At 44.5% G+C, this 21,379-nt stretch overlaps 1 protein-coding gene across 2 annotated transcripts in view; it reads right to left on the bottom strand.

Moving 5' to 3' along the window:
- Positions 1-7,521: 7,521 nt before the first annotated feature.
- The window catches only part of Cdkn2b (cyclin dependent kinase inhibitor 2B), a 40,995-nt gene continuing 27,137 nt past the window's right edge, over positions 7,522-21,379 (bottom strand). For both annotated transcript variants that reach the window (XM_041652855.1, XM_041652854.1), the window contains exons 2-3: positions 9,424-9,730; positions 7,522-7,563 (exon numbers count right to left, since the gene is read on the bottom strand). In XM_041652855.1, coding sequence (XP_041508789.1) covers positions 7,553-7,563; positions 9,424-9,730 — 318 coding nt within the window. In that variant the 3' untranslated portion in view covers positions 7,522-7,552. The remainder of the gene's footprint in view (positions 7,564-9,423; positions 9,731-21,379) is intronic.

Genomic DNA, 21,379 nt, shown 5'->3' with positions numbered 1-21,379 from the left:
ACCCATCTGCTGCAGGAGGAAGCTTGTCTGATGATGGCTGACCAAGGCACTAATCTATGAGTGTCATTAGGAGTCATTTTACTGCTACACGGATTCTCTCTCTCTCTCTCTCTCTCTCTCTCTCTCTCTCTCACACACACACACACAGTAGTATTTGGTTTTACTCCAGGTTCCTGAGCTATCTTGTCTCTGGTTCTTGGGCATCCAAACAGTGTCAAGTATGGGTTGTATTTTGTGGAATGGGGTTTTTTAAGACAGGGTTTCTCTGTGTAACAGCCTTGGCTGTTCTAGAACTTACTCTGTATAACAGGCTGGCCTGGAAATCACAGAGATCTGCCTGCCTCTACCTCCCAAGTGCTGGAATTAAAGGTGAGTGCCACCACTGCACGGCTGTTCCCATAAACTATATGCTACCCTTGCACTAACATATCTTTCAGGCTGGACACCATTGTAAATCAAAAGGAATTTGTGGCTGGATTGGTTTTTATGTTTCTCCTTTGTTAGTCTGAAGAGTACCTTCCTGTACCAAAAATGCTAGCAAGTGTAGGTGAAGGTTCTATGTGGGTACCAACTTGACTTCTCTATGTTCAATGGTGCTGTCTTCAGCAATGTGTAAACAGGGATTGCACGTTCGTTTCCAGGCCTCCAAGACCAGAATAATCACACAGAAACTATATTAATTACAATACTGTCTATCCAATAGCTTAGGCATATTTCTAGCTAGCTCTTACATCTTAAATTAACCCATTTCTATTAATCTATGTATCACCACAAGGCTGTGGCCTACTAGTAGGGTTCCAGCATTTTTCTCCTTCAGCAGCTACATTGCATCTCTTTTACTCTGCCTTCTTTCCTCCTCTATCTCTGCTTGGATTTGCCACCTTACTATGTTCTGCTCTGCCATAGGCCAAAGCAGCTTCTTTATTAACCAATGGTAATAAAACATATTTACAGCATACAGAGACATCCCACATCAGCAATGGGATCTTGTTTCAGTTTGTGGAGATCAATCTATACTCTTGACAAATGCCTGGGTTGCTTGGTTTCCCATGGGACTTCTTTGGTCAACAACTCAATTAGATGTAGCCCAAACTACCCCTCAAATGGCCCTTAATTAGATGTCTCTCTCTCTGTGTATTCCCTCCTTCATCCCCCTTCTTCCCTCCCGCTCTCCACTTGATCCTCCAATTCCAGTCACCACCCCCATCCATCCGTAACTCTCTATTCTACTTCCCTTTCCTTAGAGATATGACACCACCACCCCCCAGTCCCATACTCTATACCTAACCTCTGGGGTTCTATGGATTTTAGTTTGATTATTGTGTATTTGTCACAAACTAGGGTCACCTAAGAGGAGGGAACCTCAATTAAGAAAATGCCTCCATAAGATAGGGTTGTGGTCAAGCCTGCAAAGCATTTTCTTAATTAGTGACTGATGTGGGGGAGGGTCCAGTTCATTTTGGGTGGTGCCATCCCTGGATCAAGTAGTACTGGATTCTACAAAAAAGTAGCCTGAGCCTGATGAGAGGCCAAGGACAATGGCACTGGGTTTTGATCCTGCTGCATGTACTGGCTTTGTGGGAGCCTAGCCTGTTTGGATGCTCACCTTCCTAGACCTAAATGGAGGGGGGAGGACCTTGGACTGCCCACAGGGTGGGGAACACTGACTGTTCTTTGGACTGGAGATGGAGGGGAAAGGGAGTGGGGGGAGGAAGAGGGAGGTGGGAGGCGGGGAGGAGACAGAAATTTTTTCAATTAAAAAAAAAATAAATAGAAAGCAGCCTGAGCAAGCCATGGAGAGCAAGTCAGTTAAGTAGCTCACCTCCATGCCTCTGCATCAACTCCTGCAGCTAGGTTCCTGCCCTGTTTGAGTTCCTGCCTTGGTTTCTCTCAATAAACTGTGATATGTAAGCCAAATAAATCCTTTTCTCTCCAACTTGCTGTTTTTTTTTTAAATTTAAAATATTTATTTATTTATTATGTATACAACATTCTTTCCATGCCTGCCTGCATGCCAGAAGAGGGCACCAGATCTCATTATAGATGGTTGTGAGTCACCATGTGGTTGCTGGGAATTGAACTCAGGACCTTTGGAAGAGCAGGCAATGCTCTTAACCTCTGAGCCATCTCTCCAGCCCTCCAACTTGCTGTTTGGTAACGATGTTTAGTCATAGCAATAGAAACCCTAACTACAACAGTTATCATTGACCTAACAGCTAATATACACATATAAATGAATATATACTGTATTTGTCTTTCTGGGTCCGGTAATCTAATTCAGGATTCATGGAATTAAAAAAAAAATCACATGTGTTTTTCAATTTTGATATTTGTCTTAGAGAACCCCAAAATTGTTGGTACTAAAGTACTCGTAAAACCTGTACACAAGTCTGATCATTATGTACATATTTTCTGTGTTCTGAACTTGCCAGTGTTTTAGTTAAACAGACTAATTGGCAGATCCAGAAATTTCAGTTACACATTCAAACTCCTAGAGATAGGGAAGTTTGCCTTGCTCGAATTCTTCCAAATAATTACAGGAATATGAACTGGCTGTAGGGATGACCTATCCAAATTTTTGAAACTGTTGCCATATTGTGTATTTAGACATATAGATCACTCCTTCGGGCAGAAGTAAGTAGGGGATACTAGATTAAGGGGATGAAGGAAGCTGGGCAAACAGTCCTACCTGTTTCTGCTACACAATAAAAACTGCCCAGTAACTGGTAACAGACCATATTGACCTCCCTTTAGAATTTTTCAAAAATGATTAAATATGTTAAGTTTTAAGAAAATTAAGAGAGCCGGGCGGTGGTGGCGCACGCCTTTAATCCCAGCACTCAGGAGGCAGAGGCAGGTGGATCTTTGTGAGTTCGAGGCCAGCCTGGTCTACAAGAGCTAGTTCCAGGACAGGCTCCAAAACCACAGAGAAACCCTGTCTCGAAAAACCAAAAAAAAAAAAGAAAAGAAAATTAAGAGAAAGCGAAGTTCTCCGTATGCAGACCTAAGAATGAGGAATTGTGTCCAATCACAAAACATATGAAGAAATGTGTCAGAATGGAGTTCAAATTTTCTCTGTTAAGGTGAAGTTTGATCATTGACTCCCTTCAGGACCACAAAGCACTGTGTTGCACTTAATGTTTATTGACAACCTGACTCCACCTAGAACCATCTAGGAAGAGTAAACTTCGTTTAAGGAGATGCCCAGGTTAGACTGGCCTGTGGCGTGTCTGTAGCAGATTGTGTTGATTGACCATCAAGGTGGGAAGGCCCAGGCCCCTGTGGGTAGCACCATGAAGCAGGAGAGTCTGGGCTGCCTAAGCAAGCTAGTTGAGCAAGAGGCAGGAAGTGAGCAGCCTTCTGTAATTTCTCCTTTGGTCCCTGCTTGGGTTTCTGCTCTCACTTCCCTCAGTGATGAACTATGACTGGAAGTATAAGCCTCCCCTGTGATGTTTGGGTTGTGTTTTGCTTTACCGCAGCAACGGAAAGCAAACGGTGACAAACACTTTCTTCACCTACTAAAAAAAAAAAAAAAACAAAACCAAAAACTAAAACAAACAAACAAAAAAAACCATGAACGATGGTGATAATGATATTTGTATAGGAAGACTTTGGGTTTGAGCAGGGGTTATAAGTCAGGCATTTACAGGAAGAGAACTAAGACTATATAGAAACCTTGAATTGGAAGAATAGGGAGCATGCTGTTAGAGACCAGGGCCATTACTTTTCAGCTAGAAAGATTCCAATGGGTATACCGACCTATATGGACAGAATAAAACCAGAATCCAACAAAAAGCTAGGCTATTGGCTAACAAAATTGTGTGTGCTTCAGGCCAAGAAGGCAGAAGACCAAGCCTAGATTTACTCTATCTTCTTACTACAGCTCAAGAATTACATAGTAACTCCTTAGCTTGGGTTTTTGTTTACAGAGAGCAGGAATCCAGGGACTTCCAGCTTTCCTCCTGCAAGAAAGCAAGTGTAATAGCTCTGAATAGTTTTTAAAACTCTTTTAAAATATATTGGAACACCAACAAACTAATAAGCCATGAGCAAGGCAAATGCCAAAGAAAAACGAGGAACTTCTCCTCTCCCCTCCCCTCCCCTTCTCTCCTCTCCCCTCCCCTCGCCTCCCTTTCCTTCCCCCTCCCCTCCCCTTTTCTTTGGCAGTGTTCCTTCCTTCCTTCCTTCCTTCCTTTCTTCTTTTGTATGATGGCTTTATATGTGGCCTCACTGCGGGTGGGTGCTTGCTGTGGGCATTGTAGCTCAGGCTAGCCTTGAACTTGCCACAGTCTAGTGCTTCAGCTGGCTATTCCCTTTTCTATCAATGGTCTTGAGAATGAAAGAGGTGGAGCTAAAGCCAAGACCTTTTCCAGACAAGATGTCTGATAAGAGGCTTTCTTGTTTTACCAGTTCTGCACAGCTGAATTGTGCCTTCCAGGCAAGAGGGAATTACAAACAAATTGGCCTGTCCTCGTATCTTCAGACCAGATCCACTTTTTTTCCAGTGAGTCACAGAATACCTGAAGCAAAATTTGCTTGAGTTAGTCCTGAGTAGGAAGCACACTGCTGCCAGGCAAAACAAAGATGGATTCTTCTGGAGACAGGCGGTTTTGTCAGAGCCTCCAATTATTTTGACAAACAATGTTTCAAAGACTGTAACACTTTACAAAGTTTATAGCAAGTTTCAAAACTGCAACACTTGATGCAGGTTTAGTCATTGAGATGTTTCATTTTTTTCCTATTACAAAGTTTCAATCGTGATTTCATAAATGGGCTATTTTATCAACATGAAATTGTGTCTATAGAATCAATTTCACAAGATGAATTGCTTAGTCCAAGAAATATTCCCCGAAATTTTTCATAGAGAAAACAGAGTGTGGTGGCACACGCCTATAATCCAGCCCTCAGTGATGTTTGAAGTCAGTCAGTCTTCGCTACATAGCAAGACCCTGTCTCTGAAAAAGTAAATAAAAAAGGTATTGTAGACAACTGTTAACTTCTAACCATATTTAAATATAACTTCTTTCAGAAATTGTTTCTTTTGTTTTGAGACAGGGTCTCTCCATGTAGCCTGGGATGTCCCAAAACTTGCTATGTTGGATCAGAATGCCTGCAAACCGATAGAGATCTGACTGCTTCTGCCTCCAGAGTCCTGAGACTAAAGGTGTAAGCCCCCAATCCTGGCCCTACCTTCAGAAAAATTTATCCACACCTCCCCCAATGCTGTAAGAATGTTCTCTTATACAAGAAGAAAAGAAAAAGAAAAAGAGAAAACAATTTAATTTGCTCAGGGCATACAAAGGTACTTTTAAAATGGTTTGCCAGGAGTTATGGTATCAACTTTCCTATTTTCTACAACAGTATCACTTCCTAGTTGAAACAGGAATCTATTTCTACTTTACTTTAGACACCACTGATCTACATGCCTGCCCTGAAGCAGGCCATGGCTTCTCAATCCTGGGTCAAAGTCAGACGGCAGTGCCCTGGAATGTCCTCCACTGGTCCTGTGGCGGCACCCAGAACTCACGGTCTTCCTGCAAGTTCCCCACTGGAGACGCTTTCCCACATTAAGCAGAACACACTCCACTTGCCGCCGTCAGTCTCTTTATTTCATCATGTAACTTCATGAAGCTCATTTTCTCTTTTTGGTTGAGGGTCTGTAAGCACTGATGGCTTGGCTTCTAAAGCCGAATCTATCTGCGTTCACTAGTTAATTCCAGGCCAGGCTCCAAAGCTATAGATAAACCCTGTCTCAACTGCCCCTCTCCCTCAAAAAAAAAAAAAAAAAAAAAAAAGATTCAGAATCTCTAAAGTACTGTAAGACAAATCATTCAGAGAAAAGTTCCAAAGGGAAATGATAACCTGTTCGTTTTGAAACAAACTTATTTGTCTTGTACTTGAGCTTGCCTGCTTCATTGGCTTTGCCTGATCTGGAAGGGAGTGAAGTGGCCGGCGTCGACTGGCGTTTGCACTGTACCTGGTCCCTTCTGGTCCCTTCGAGGTCACTGCGGAGGTGGAGGGATCCCTCCAGGGTCCACAGATCACGGCAGGAAAAGCTCCAGAATTCCGCGTTCTCGCGTGGCTTTACCCAAGGCACAGCCTCTGCTGAGTCCTGAAGTTTCGCTGCCATCTGCGAGTTGCCGCTCCCTCCCCAGCCCTCTGGTAGTTAAAGCTCCCCTACCCCTGCTGGCACCGGAGCTGTTCCCCGGGTGTGAGAGCTGTGTCTCAGCCAGCGGGAGGCAGATTTTCACTCTGGCTCTGCCCCGCCCGTGGTTGCTGGCAAGGAAAAGACTGAGAACCTCCACCTCCACGGTAGAAGTGGGGAGGATGTGCCCTACAGTTGGGGAAATGTGTTGGGACGAGATGAGGAAGTCCTTTGCACAACAACAAGGGTGTCATTTGTGATCTCTCTTCGTGAGATCTCGGGAGTTTCACTGTGTAGCCCAGGTTGGCCTGGAACGCACACTTCTCCAGTCTCGGTATTCAAGAGGACTGGAGTATAGGGAGTATATATGTGTGACACCTTGACCCTTATTGTACATTTTAAAAACAGGATTACGTGATGCAGACAAAATAAAAAAAATGTGGCAGCCATGATTTGATGAGCCTGGGTAGCAGCGCAGCACTATTCCTGCTCTGGTGGCGCATTGCATTCTGGGGTTTGGAGCGGTGCTAGCTGGCAATCTCTCCCCGGGTCACTGTCAGGGAACCCCAGCTCAGCTAGGATTCCCGCAGTCCTCCGCAGCCAGCCGGCAAGGGAGGCGAGAGATAAGGGGTCTGGTCTGCTTTTATTACCTAAGCAAAGAATCTCGAACCACTTAGCTAACTGTGGTCAAGTCATGACCAAGGGCCAAGTGTGCAAACCCAGGCTCCCTGGAATTCCCATCCACCATCTTAAGCACACCTCAAGACAAGGATTTTTGTTTGATAAATCTTGTTTCTGAGATCCGTGCGTTTTGTCTATGGTAGAAGGTACACGAAACAAAGTATCAGAGATAATGTCTGTGATTCAGTGAAATTGTTAAAACTTCTAGCTTGATGTTTCATGTGAGGATTCCTTAGTCTCTAGCACAGTGCCCTAATAATAAATGTTGACGGAATGAGCAGATAAAAACTATTTTTAGTTAAGAGTCTGCAAATTTGTAGTAAATTTTAGAAGAGTCAATAACCCTTTTGAACTTTATTTCGCTAAATGGCTGTTATTACGTTGACAGAACCAGGTAGGGTGGGGTGGAGCGCCAGAGCACTGCTCACAAGAAAAGGAGCTTATTTCAAAATACTTTTTGTAAAATGATATAGAAATGGAAGCTGAAGCGGGATTTGGGGACAGTGGAAGGCAATTCTATGTTTTAAAAAAAAAAAGATGACATTTAAAAGGCATTATTTCCTTTTATTTCCTTGTAAAGCAAGGTAGCCTCTAAGTGCTCGCGCCCAGCCTCTCACACGCTAGAATCACAGACGCGAATCGGGACCAGCCAAGCGCCGTTCTTTTTTCCAGACGTGGATCCAAGGAAGAGAACTGGACGAGTGAGATGAGGAACTTAGCTAGACTTTAGGGGTGGTCTGCGGAGACGAAAAGAGAGAAAACGCGTTTTAGAAAACAGCTCTGTAGGCTCCAGTCCTGCCCCGCCTCGGCAGTGCTCCCGGCTGGTGTAGCAACCCTCTCCCCCTCCGCCCCGCCCCCGCTAGGCTCTCTCGGCAGCTCCCGCCAGCCCAGCCGCAGACCCCCGCCAGTCCCGGCTTTTCCCACCCTTTCTAAGCCGTGAAAGTTGTCCTGGGCCTAGCTGTCTCTTCTCCAGCGGAAGAAAAACCTGGTGGCGAGTCCTACCCGGCCTGCGGCAGCCGGGAAGAGTCGCCTCCCGGCCTCTCCCCCTCCCCTTCCCGCCCCCCCCCCCCCGCAAACCTATTAATGATTTTTTTTTTTTTTTTTTGGTTTTTCGAGTCAGGGTTTCTCTGTGGTTTTGGAGCCTGTCCTGGAACTAGCTCTTGTAGACCAGGCTGGTCTCGAACTCACAGAGATCCGCCTGTCTCTGCCTCCCAAGTGCTGGGATTAAAGGCGTGCGCCACCACCGCCCGGCACTATTAATGATTTCTTATCACAAAATGGACCCTCCTTCTTAGGTCTTCACGGCTCCCACCGGACCAGCCTTCGCTAGCTAGTTCCCCTTCCCTCTGCGACTGCTTCCTTGGCAGCCTTTGCACCTGCGACTCTCGCTCCCGCGTTCTTGGAGCAGCTTCTTTAATTACTTTTTCTCCTGGCCACACTTCTGAGCTCCGGTTTGCAAGCCTACTATTGAAAACAGGTTTCCTCCCACAAGCTCCCTGGAAGACGTCTGCACTGGGAGGGATCGGAACCACCGAATAAGGACCAGCCTGCCCGGAGCCTCTCCTGGCTGGCAACTTGGATTCTGTGTTGGCAGTTAACACTTCCACTTCCAGAGGGCCAGAGCGAGACTCTTCTGCGCCCTTGGTCCAGTATATATTCTAGTAATTTCTACGTCATGGTTTACACTAAACATTTATGTTATTTTGGTGTATTGCTTTATATATCTTATTTTAATTAAAATTTTTTTCTTTTTAGACAATAAACGACTTTAAACATGAAGTTTCGTGTGTGGGGATACAAGAAAAGAAAGCCTTTGTGGTTGCTGAAGGCTTTGAAAGGGAGAAGAGGCTTATACTGATTTGTGGTTTAGCCATGTCTCCAAGAAGTAGAGAGCTTTTAAATAATTTGTGTTGTGTTTGTGTGCGCGCGCGCGTGCTTGTTGCTCTTGCTCACTGAGGCCAGAGGAATCGAATCTGCTGGAGCTGAAATTCCAGGCTGTTGTAAATTGTCTGATGTGGGTACTGCACTGGGTATTCTGCCTCAGGAAGAGCAGTGCGCTCTTGCCAGCTGAGTCCCCAGCATGAAATGGAAAGGTTGAAAAGACAGGAAAGAAAGGAGTCTCTTTTCCTTAGAAGGGGAGACTGCAACGCCCTCGCAGGGAAAAGGGAGGGCTAGAAAATTTTCCACTGAGAAGGTGAAGGGCCAACGTTGACAAAGTTGCAGGCTGAAGGACGACAGGGCCGAGGGGTTTGAAACTGTAGAATCAGTCCACCAGGCAAGTTTGCGAAGCAGCAAAGCCGAGGCTCTGTAAGTGGCAGCAAGGTCCTGCTGCTGCTCCACGGTGCAGAACCGAACCCTAGACCTCTGGCCCTCCTGACTTCCGCCTAGGCCTTGACTAGGGGTAAGTGGGTGGGTACAGCTGGGATTTATGGGACAGCGTTCATGTTCTCAGGTTCATTTGGGTTCCATCTTCTTAGGTTGTCCCACAACTTGGCTGTGTGAGCTGAAGGCAACCAGCTGACCCTGCTCAACTTTTCCATCCGTAAACGAATTTCAGATACGCTCAGATTTGAAACTCTTGAACCAGCTGTGCTCACCTGGGGGTGCTTGAGCAGAAGCTATGCTTGCTGGCCCGCTGCCTTGGGGGTCGTTCTGAGCTGCAAGCAGATAACTCACAACATCGCCATGACCCTGTTCCAGGGCCAGGTCTATCGGCAGGCGACCCCAGGCATCAGGCACATCCAGCTGCGCTCCCGCCTGGTGCAGTACTACCAGGGTGTCCAAGAAGCCCTCCCGCGCTGCATCGTGCACGGGTCGGGAGAGGGTGGTTGGATCCTCGCAGTTCGGCTCCGCACCGTAGAGCAGCAGCAATCTGGCTACTTGGGCGTTGCCCATCATCATCACCTGAAAGAGTCAGAAAGAAGAGTAGAGGGGTCAAGGCTAGAGTGTGGTAGGGACCGAGAAAGAAGCCCTATTTAAGAAGCTTCATCACTAAATTAAACTACCCTGTGCTGACAACCAGTCACGACGTTCTACCCTTTAAGGACTTCCTGTACCAACTTGCTGCTCCCTTCCCGCCCATTCCATTCTTTTTACACACAAGTTAATAGGGTATTTCCCATGCTTTCATGGTGCTCAAACCTTTGTTGAACATCACTTTCTTCCTTTGAGCAGGGCGGTGGTGTCAGACGCCTTTAATCTCAGCACTCGGAGGCAGAGGCAGGATGATCTCTGTGACTTGGAGGCCAGCCTGGTCTACAAGAGCTAGCTAGTTCCAGGACATGTTCCAAAGCTACAAAGAAAGCCTGTCTCGAAAAACAAACAAACAAAAAAGACGATCTATGGTTGTATGGTAATTGCTAAAAGTGGTTGATAAAAGACAGCTAGAGGGGCTGGAGCCATGGCTCAGCGGTTAAGAGCACTGGGTACTCTTCCAGAGGCCTTGAATTCGATTCTCAGCACCCGTGTAGCTGCTCACAACCATCTGTAGTGGGATCTGATGCCCTCTTGTGGCATAAAGTCAATAGAGTGCTCATAAACATAAAATAAATATATAAACCATAAAAAAAAAGACAACCAGAATTCTCACAAAATTTGTTAACCTTTTCTTCCTGGGACATTATACTTGTATTCCTTGAAGTCTAAAATCAGAAAGTCTAAAATGTCCCTAAAATATTAATGTTCCCTTCCCATTATAAATTATTTATCCTCTATACTGTGAACATGTTATAGAGAGAAGAGATTTTGCAGACTTAGCTGTACTAAGGATCTTGAGATACACTATCCTGGACTACCAGAGTAGGCTCAATGTTAACACAAATATCCTGCCAAAGGGAAGATGGAAGCAGGGATGCAGAGGTCAAAGAAAAGATGCAGGAGTCCTGGGCTAATAGCCACTAAAGTTAGGGAAAAAAGAAAACAATTCTGACTTATAGACTTCATTTTAGACTTCCAGCTCCTATAATTTCATAATGACAATGCTGTGTTTGTCTTAGTCTTGTTAACCGTGTGTAACTGGCTCCATTGGTGGAATGTTTGTCTAGTGTTTTGGTTCGCTTTCTATTGCCCTGATGAAGATCATGACCAAAAGTATCTTGGTAAAGGCTGGAGAGATGGCTTAAAGGTTAAGAGCACTGACTACTCTTCCAGAGAACCTGGGTTCAATTCCCAGCACCCACAGGGCAGTTCACAACTGTCTGTAACTCCAGTTCCAGTGGATCCAACACCCATGGTAACACAGCAATTTTTATAAAATAATTTTTTTTAAAAAGTATCTTGGGGAAGAAAGGGTATCACAGTTTATCACTGAGGGAAGCCAAAATAGGAACCTGTCCAGAAACCTTCAGGGAGGAACTGAAGCAGAAACCATGGAGGAATGCTCTCACTGGCTTGCTCAGCTTGCTTTTTTATGCAACCCAGACCACCTCCCCAGGTATGGCACTGCCCACACTAGGCTGGATCCTCCTACATCAGAAATCAAGAAAATGCCCCCCCCCCAAACTTGCCCACAGGCCAATCTGATGGAAGCATTTTATTTTATTTTTTATTTATTTTTTGGTTAGAGAAACGTTGTTGTTTAATGGTAAAGCTCAGCACACTCCAGCACCAGGACCGGCATGGACTCAAAGCAGCAGGGACAGCTGGGTGACCCCATGGAGCCTCACATGGCGAAGAGGATGAGGAAGGCTGAAGTAATAAGGGCGGCGGGGCTGCGTCCCCAGCACCCAGCCGCCCCCACAGCTAGCTTTACCTGAAATAATTACACGGACACTGTATTCTTTTAATCACTGCTTGGCCCTTTAGCCCTAGCCCTTACTGGCTAATTCTCACATCCCGATCAACCCATCTCTAATAATCTGTGCGAACCGGTCTTACCGGGAAGATTCTAGCCTAGTCCATCCTGGGTCGGAGCTTCATCCCGGGAGCGGGGCATGGCGTCTCTCTCTGAGGCATCTGCTCCCAAGAGAGCAGAGCTGTGGAGTCTCTGAGCTCACTTCCTCTTCCTCCCAGCATTTTGTTCTGTTTACTCCTCCCACCTATCCTCTAACCAATAAAATGGGCCAGGGCAGTGCCTTTATTAGCCAATGAACTTCCTCCATCAGAAGGCGACCATCAAACAGAAGAGCCCCCATGGCCTCAGACAGGGCAAAGCCCAGAATGGCATAGGAGAAGAGCTGTTGCTTGAGAGACGGGTTCCTGGCATAGCCAATAATCAAGCTACCAAACACTGTTCCAATGCCAGCCCCGGATCCAGCCACACCAACTGTGGCAGCCCCAGCACCAATAAACTTGGCAGTTGTGTCAATGTCCCGGGAAACAACACTGGTCTGGAGTTCCCGTCTGGCCACCTGGAGAGGGGAGTTGCTGCAGGAAGGCTGTTTAACCTGTTTAGATGGGGCCTCTGGTCTACTCTAGAGGGAGGCAGACACGGGCCTGATTAGACCCCTGGTACAGGAGCGGATCAGAACTGGAGTAACGAGCAGTGCCTTGGTGGTCTGCATTTTTCAATCTGCACTCCCACTCCCCTGCAGCCCCTGCTCGGCCCACGGCACTCTCGCTCTGGAAGCATTTTTTAAATTAAGGTATCTTCTTCTTCTTTTTCTTCTTCTTCTTCTTCTTCTTCTTCTTCTTCTTCTTCTTCTTCTTCTTCTTCTTCTTTTTGGTTTTTTGAGACAGGGTTTCTCTGTGGCTTTGGAGCCTGTCCTGGAACTAGCTCTGTAGACCAGGCTGGTCTCGAACTCACAGAGATCCGCCTGCCTCTGCCTCCTGAGTGCTGGGATTAAGGGCGTGCGCCACCATCGCCCGGCTTTTTTTTTTTTTTTTGGCTTTTCAAGACAGGGTTTCTCTGTAGCTTTGGTTCCCATCCCGGAACTAGCTCTTGTAGACCAGGCTGGCCTCGAACTCGCAGAGATCCGCCTGCCTCTGCCTCCTGGGATCAAAAGCGTGCGCCACCACCGCCAGGCCAAGGTATCTTCTTTTTAAATCACTCCAGTTTGTCATGTTGACCATAAAGGCAACTATAAGACCTTATATGTGAAGTGTTGGCTCAAACTCCAACACCACATAAATCCTGCATACCTGTATTCTCAGCACTCAGGGGGTACAGGAAGGGAGTCAGAACTTTCACCTACATATCAAGTTGGAAGCCAGTCTCTGAGCTGCCTATTTTTTTTTCTTTTTTACAAACTAAAGGAAAGAAGGTGGGGAAGAACTGGGAGGGAAACTGTAATTAGGATATGGTGTATGAGGGGAAAATCTATTTCCAATAAAAGAAAAAACATGATTTGTTAGAATAGTAATAAAACAAAAAACACTTCTCAAGTTTAAGATCTGAAAGCTTAGCTTTGGACCATCAGTCCTGGTACAAGCCCCTTCCCAAGAAACCGTGATTACAGGCCTGCTCTTGGTTCCTAAACTGTCTTGGAAATAAAACCAGTCCTAAACTAGGTGGCACGGTTAATCCTTGGTGTGCACACCAAGCAAGAGCTCTGACCTTTAGCTCCCTCGGTCCACCAGAGAGGAATTTTGAAATGGAATCCACAATCACCAGAAAAGCAAATGAGTATTGTGTGATGTGTACATTCTGGGGGGATCCCATACCTTCTTCAGGCCTCAAGTGAGCATCAAGCATACATGTGGTGCAGATATACATTTAGGCAAAACACCTATACACAAACAAAATAATAAAGAACCCAGCTAGATATAAGCCTAAGCAGTAGTAGTTGGGCTGCTAAACTGGAAGCTTAGTTCTGAGGCTGGAAGTCATGCTAACAACCCCAATAGGAATGTTAATTTCCAGTCACCTGTTTTCAATTTCAATGCATGAATGAAAGTCATATTGTATTAGCTATCACATAAGACTTTCCCCACGTTGTTTTACCTACAAAGGCAACTTTTAAAAGCTCTTTAGGGTGAGCAGGATGGCTCAGCGGGTAAAACGCTTTTCTGTCAAGCCTGACCTTCCATTTTCCAGACTCACAGGGTAGAAAGAGAAAACCACTTCCTACAAGTTGTCCTCTGTCTGCCACACAGACCCCCTCTCTCAACTAAATAAATAAATAAGAGCAGTAAAAGATTTAAAGCGCTGTAAAGTTACCAGGAAAATAAACTAGGCAGAAATTGCTTTAGAGCAAAGGAGAAAGCCCCCAAACACTTTTTTTTTTCTTTCTTTTTTTACAGAGAACTTACAGTTCAAATTTTATTTAGGGTAAAGAATAAAGAAACTTGCTCCCACTAGAATAAACTTGGCCACAGGTTTAGAGTTTGCACTCGGACTACAGGAAGTTAAGGACAGTGCCAGGCTGATGTGCTGTTGCATTTGCTTACTGTGTGTCTAATAACAATCATAAACTGAGCACGGGCAACCAGCCTTGGGAGCAAGTCTTACTCCTAGTGCTATAAAGTCAGGCGCAGCTCCCTTCTCCTCACACCCCTACTTCTGTGTACCCACGTACCCACCTGTGTTGCCCCCTCTACAAGCGGGTGCTCCAGCTGCCACCTCTTTTCCAGTGAGAGTTTTACTAGCCTCAAGACTCTTTCTGAGAATCTTATTAGCAACAGTCTTAACAGTCTTGCATGCAAAACAAAACAAAACAAAAAAACCAAACCCAAACCAACCAACCAAACAAACAAAAACCTGGCTATCCAAGAAGTTCGCCACTGAAATAAGCTTGAAGAGTGAATCTTCAAGGATTTTTGGCTCCCTAATCAGTTTTTCTGCTCTGTGCTCTCGCATCTCCTGGAAACCATTGATATATGTGTGTGTGTGTGTGTGTGTGTGTGTGTGTGTGTGCATGTGTGTGTGTGTAACCGGCACTAACATTTGGTAGAGGGGCTGGATTTTGATGGCCACAGATAGTTTTGCAACTTCAGAACCACCACATGGCAGGTCTGGCTGCTGCTGGGAGCCAAAGAGAAGGAAGGCAGGAGACATAGCCCCCCAGAGTCTGTGAGTTTTTAAACATGAATCACTCAGTTTTTCTAGATCAAGATAGCATAATTAGTTGTTATTAGTATTGTTGCATCTTCCCCTGAAGAAAGTGGAACTAATTTAGTTTCCAAGAAAGCTGTAAGCGAACTACAGAAAGAAGAGAGAAAAAAAAAATACTGTGTGCTTTATGTGTATGCTAAAGTCCTCAATAATTGCTTATAAATTTGGGTTTCAAGATTGCTCACATCTTTTATGGCACGGAAAAAGGTTGAAAAATGCGAAAATAAGTGAACATGTGGAGAGTGTCTACACCCTTTGAAGAAAGTACCTTGAACTGTGTCCCCTGATTTTTTTCTTTTCTTTTCCTTTCTTTCCTTTTCCTTTCTTTTCTTTTCCTCTCTCTCTCTCTCTCTCTCTCTCTCTTTTGGGGTTTTTCTTTTTCTGTTTTGTTTTGTTTGTTTGAGACAGGATTTCTCTGTGTAGTCCCCTGGCTGTCCTGGAACTCGATCTGTAAACCAGCCTCTGCCTCCTGAGTGCTAAAATTAAGGGCATCGGCCACCAGACCTGGCTTATTTTCTTTTTTCTTTTTAGAAACTAAGGATTTCTGTCTCAAACAACAAGTTGGTTAAGGTTCTGAACCAAAATGATTTCCTCTTCTCCTCTTATTAAATGGCTGTCAAAACTATCGACCTGACTTTTTTTTTAAACTTTTCTGTATTCCGTAAATAAAGTCTTTTTTTTTTTTTACATATTTTAGGACTCCAAAGGCAAACTCTCCAGACGCTGGTAATGCTTCAGATGTTAAACTGTAAACCACAGACAGATTTTTAAAAAGGCTCACACCTGTTTTGTACAACCACCCATACTGTCTAGCCTCACAAAGTCTCCACGCTAGACTTGTAAAAGATCTCAAGGTTCCAAACACTTTTATTTCTATTATGTGGTTTAAAGTGTGTAAAATGTATTCTGTATTGCATAGCTGCAACTGGTGCTACTTTCCTTTACCTTGCTATGTGCAGGCTTTTAAGAGTGCTTATTTGTTTCATGGGAATTTTCTTTGTGAGAATTAGAAAGAATGGTTATGGATGGATATTACTAGCCGGTAAAAGAATTCCTTCCTAGGTTGAAGCTTAGTAAATTGATGAAAGCAAAACCAGAAATAATCTATTGACAATGGATGAGAACAAATAATAATTCTCAGTTACGAGAATTTGAAAACTTGATGCCAAAATGGTACACTGTAAAGTTAGTTTAAAGAGGGCAAAGGGCAGAAAAATATTAGGAGATGTACTCTAAATGGTAACTGAACGGCCATTGCAGTCAGGGTCACCCAGAAAACTCCCCAGAGATGTTGGCTTTTCTCGTATGAAAGTTACCATCCCACTGCAGATGATACACCCGGTGCCTACCTGAATCGGGGTGCGACCGAAACAGTTCGGAACGTTGGGCAAAGCCCCTGCTTCCAGCAGAGCCAGAACCTCGTGCTCGCGGCCCTGGGCCGCCGCCCTAGCCAGCCTGTCTGCCCAGAGTTCCATTGCGGCTCCAAATCGCTCCCCTCTTGATCGCCTCCCTCGGAGATTCAGTGCCTAGCCCGCCTTTGCGTGACCAGTCGGGCCCTCCTTCCTTCCTCTAAGGTTGGTGGGGGACGAGCCTCTCCCAGTGCCTGACGTGGCTCTGCAGTCTGCTATAGGAAGCGCAATTCGCCCTGAACACCCCCCGAATAGAACATCTCTGAAACCATCGCCGACCCTCCCCCCCCCCGCACCCCCATCGACACCGCCCCCCTCCCGCCCCGGGCGTGGAGGGGACGGTTTTCTGTACTCCTGCAAAAGAGACGTCGGGTCTCTGCAGAGAGCTGGAGGCTGCAGCAGCGCTAGAGGATGGGGTAGGGGCACCTGCTGCCCGCGCTGACCACCCCACCCCCATGTCCAGACACCCCTTGACGCTAAGCTTCTTCCGGGCGCGCAAAAGAGGAGCACGTGGGGCTCCTGAGCTGGTGAGCTAGTCCATTCTCCACCAGCGTGAAATCTCTCCCGTTTCCTTCCTCCCCAGTGCAATACTCGGTTTTTAGAAAAAAAAATGAAGGCGGGTATTTTTCACCGCCAAACTGAAACTTAAGGTATTCACTTCATAGGCAAAGATTATGGCCTCGTTTCTTCAGAAGAAAGAGCTACGTTCTCGCCGCTCTGAAATGCCAGCAATCCTAGCTCAAACACCTAATTTTGCAGAGTTTCTTGCCTGCCCGGGGTCTCTGACCCACGCGCCCTGTGAAACCCGCCTCTTGGCGAGGGATCTTAGAAACCGTTCTGATGTTATGGTGCTAGCTCTTAAAATTGTGAGTTCTTTTAAACAACAGCCAGAGAAAGATTCTGTACGCAAATACAAAAGTGAGGAAATAGAGTCCCTGGAGGACAATCTTCTTGCTCATAATTGATGTCTATTTTATGGGGCTGTTGTGCGTTTAAATGACTTGATATGCTTATAAACGTTAAGAACTGCAGCAATCCGACTGCACGACACTAATACGTTATTCATCTTTAATGAATATTAGGTATAACAGAGGATAAAAAAACAATCATCACCGAAAACATGAAGACCCTTTCTTTTACTCCTGCATTTAATACAAGGAAGTTAAACAGCAACTAAAGAGCAGAGGGTTGCTTTGGCATTTCAAAACCGTGTTCAGTCACCATGAGAAGCTTCCCCCTGCAGCAGATGGGAACAAACAGAGACCCACAGCCAAACACAGGGCAGAGCGAGAGACCGAGTATCTCCAACAAGTCCCCTCAGAGCCCAGGGAATCCTGGAGAAAAGGAGGATGGAGGACACCAAGAAAACAGGGCCCTCTACACCCACAGTATCAACGCTCATATGAATGCACATGGACTTGGGTAGCATGCACGAGCTCTACACAGATCTGCACAGGTCTGTGCTCATATCATGGCTTCCTGCTGAGTGATTTTATGAAATTCCTGAGTGTGTGAATGAGTGGGTCTCTGATTCTTATGCCTTCTCTTGGGCTCTTTCTGCTGGTTTATCTTGTCCAACTTCTATGTGTTTTTATCTTGATTATATTTTATTTTGTTATATTTTTAAAAATGAATGAATAAATGAAAACCTAGTCACCAGGATAAAGGTTAACAACTGAATTGGCATTTATACCTTCTTGGAGAGGGAAAATCAGTTTTTACAATGTAATGACACTCTAGGTATATCAACCACTCTTAGGTAGCTCTCATGTTCAGGAGTAGTTGACCAAGATATAATGGATTCCATAGTTTTTGTTTGTTTGGTGTGTGTGTGTGTGTGCATGCATGTGCATGGTTTTACTTGGCTACTTTTTTGGGGGTGGTGTTTTGTTTTTCTTGTTTTTTAAGACAGGATTTCTGAGTAATAGCTCTAGATGTCCTGGAACTTCTGTAGACCAGGCGGGCCTTGAAGTCACAGAGATCTGCCTACCTCTGCTTCCCGAGTGTGGGGATTAAAGGTGAGCACCACCACCACCCAGCTGTATTTTTTTTTTAAAATAAAGAACTTAAAATTTGGTAAGTAGTGAGGGGGAAGAGGATCTGGAAGGACTTGTGGGAGGGGCAGAATATGATCAGTACATATTTAAATTAAAATTTTTAAATAATAAAAATATAACAAAAAAGAAAATACCAACAATGCGTTTTAAGTAAGTATACACCAGGGCTGGAGAGATGGCTCAGAGGTTAAGAGCACTGACTGCTCTTCCAGAGGTCCTGAGTTCAATTCCCAGCAACCACATGGTGGCTCGCAGTCATCTATAATGAGATCTGGTGCGCTCTCTCTGGCATGCAAGCATGCATGGAAGGAATGTTGTATACATAATAAATAAATAAATAAATAAATAAATAAATAGTAAGTATTTGCAGGCATTTGCAGTAGAGGTCATCCAAGATGATGGAATCTGTGTATGGGTCCTGCTACTATAAATAATAAATAATAGTGGTACAAACCCTTTTTAAATTTAAAACAAACAAAACTACGACACTCAAAATTTATTCATCCATCTCAGCTTGGACCTGATGCCAACACTCCACATGGAGTAAAATATAAAATCCAGTCTCCTGGTTAAGAGTAGAGAAGTAGGGAGTAGGTTAAAGGAATGGGCTCTGGAGTTAGACTTTGTAGATTCAAACCTGGACTTTTCTGTGTATTCAGATGGAGAAGGAGGTTACTCCAGGTAGAGGTGTAAAGGTGCAGATGTGCAGGAAAACATCACTGAGATTTGTTGGGCAGCAGGGGAAACAAAATAGGAACAAACTTCTGGAAGAGAAGTCTGCAAAGACAGCTGTGAAGAAGTCAGATGGAAAGCAGGAGTCCTGGGATGGACGGACCGCGTCTGTCCCAGTTTTGCTGGGATTGGTCAAGCCCAGGGACGCAGGTGAAACAGGTACAGGGAACCAGAAGAGACTAAAGCACCTGGGCTGAAAGGGAAAGTGAAGTGAGAGAGGAGGGGTAGTTGTGAGGTGTGGCTAAAATTTCTCTTCTTGAGGAGACATAACCCACCCTCTCCTCCTAGGACCGAGTGACAAACCATGAGATGCCACCAAGCTCACTGTGGGAAGCCAATGAGTTTATTAGAATGACATACTGAACAATGGGTGAGGGTTATGAACAGGAATCTGGGTATGAAGCAGCCATCAGTGCAAGGGAGGTCTGGACCCAGCATGAATGACTCCTCTGTGGCTTTGTAGAAGGCTCTGTAGTCCTTTCTCACCATTTACAGTCTAGCCCTTCGTCAGAGACCCAGAAGGCGGCCGGCATGCAATAAGGGCAGAACTGAATGCAACTGGTTGGGGGTTGTGGCTGTATACTCAGATCAAAGTTTCTTTCTCATCTGAAATACTGTTATCTCTCACTCAGATGTGACACCACCTAGCCCTTACAATTCAGTGACACTACTCACTGAGAGAGTGACATTACTCGCTGAGAAACATATTTCTTGTTGGAGTCAAAGCAGCAGCCTCTTGAGACATGGCTGCCATTTTCCCCAGGTGAAGGCACTGCAACTGGAGGCACGTGTCCCTTGTTCAAAGTAACAGAGCAGACAAGATCACAATCATATATGCCTGTATATAGGTATATGCCTATGAGTACATGTAAAATCTGCTTACATGAGTAATGAGAATCCTCATTATTTATTATAGCCAGGCAAAAAATTAGAAGAGACAGAGAAATAGACAATAAGAAATCCATTCAAAGAGGCCAAGAAAATCATAATGGTTATCATTTAATAATCTAATAGAATCTAATAGTCCAATTGCAATGCCTTTTTATTGTGATCTCGACAAATTTTAGTTAATTTTTTTATACAAGGAAAAACTTTCTCAATTGATAAATATGACAAGTGATGGTAATATTTCACATGGAGAAAGGCTAGCCCCTGAGAAGATCAGAGTCTCAAACAGGATTGTTAATTCTTGGGAATTATTAGTTGTGACAAATTAAACATTTTTGGGACTCCACCTGTTCATTTAAAATTATTATAAACGTTCTCTTCCTGCTCAAGCAGGACCACAGCAAAGATGCCATCTTTTGAAGACATGATGCATAATTGTAGGCAAGTCACAAAATTTCAGCTTCAGTTTCCAAGCTGCTAACTGGATTTGGAATCTGGGAATACAATCAAGTAATATCAAAACCATCTTCAGGAGAAGTTAGAAGTGCATTACCTGTTATAGGCAGAGTTTTTAAAATGTGTACAAAACAAGTGTGATTAAAAATAAAAATTTTACCATTAAAATATCTTAAAGAGTAGATTTTATGTGACATAGGCTAACTTTGCAGCCCAAGGAAATAACTACTCTCTAACTAAACTATTTTAATGTAAATGCATTCTGATTGTTGAGAAACTGCTTATTATAGGGAAATAGATAAAAAAGCAATTGCATGTATGTAGACATGCATGTATATGTGTACTGCATGATATACATACATGCTTATATGCATATATAATGCGACAAGTAGACAGGCATATAATTAAGAGACACAGAAATAGAGACAATAAGAAATCCATTCAAAGTGGTCAAGGAAATCATAATGGTCATCATTTATTACTCAGTTGTACATACATCATTTCTAACAAGACCACTCTCTTATGGAATAAAAAAGTATTATCCTTCCTTCACAAAGTAGAATGAAATAAGCCAAGAGTGCTTCTATAGCAAGCACAGTTCCAACCCCCAGCCTCCTTGCTCTGAGCAAGAGGCCCCTTCTGTCTCCCAGACAGATGTCTTCCTGTTGACTAAGGTGCAGCGCGTTTGTGGTGTGCAACTCAGCAATTTTTTTTTCTCTGAGAACCAAGTACTCAGATAAACGGCAAAGCCTGAATCAATGCAGCAGGATATCTATGGGTAAGAAGTACTAGCTTGTGGGATATTTGTCAGTAAAAATACAGTGTCAGAAACTGGGTCCCTAGTAGTCATGGCCATCCTGGATGATGTTTTTCCATGTTCATTTTGAATGCTTGTAGCTCACATATGTAGAAAAACCAGGGCTTGGTGGTTGTGGTATGTGCCTTTAAACACAGCTAAAATAAGAGAGAGAGAGAGAGAGAGAGAGAGAGAGAGAGAGAAATGAACTTCATGAAGAAAACA

Source organism: Microtus oregoni, unplaced genomic scaffold, assembly GCF_018167655.1.
Source record: "Microtus oregoni isolate MIOR12 unplaced genomic scaffold, Mior012 000005F_ref0000423, whole genome shotgun sequence".
NCBI lineage: Eukaryota > Metazoa > Chordata > Mammalia > Rodentia > Cricetidae > Microtus > Microtus oregoni.
This window is presented reverse-complemented; position numbering and strand designations above follow the sequence as displayed.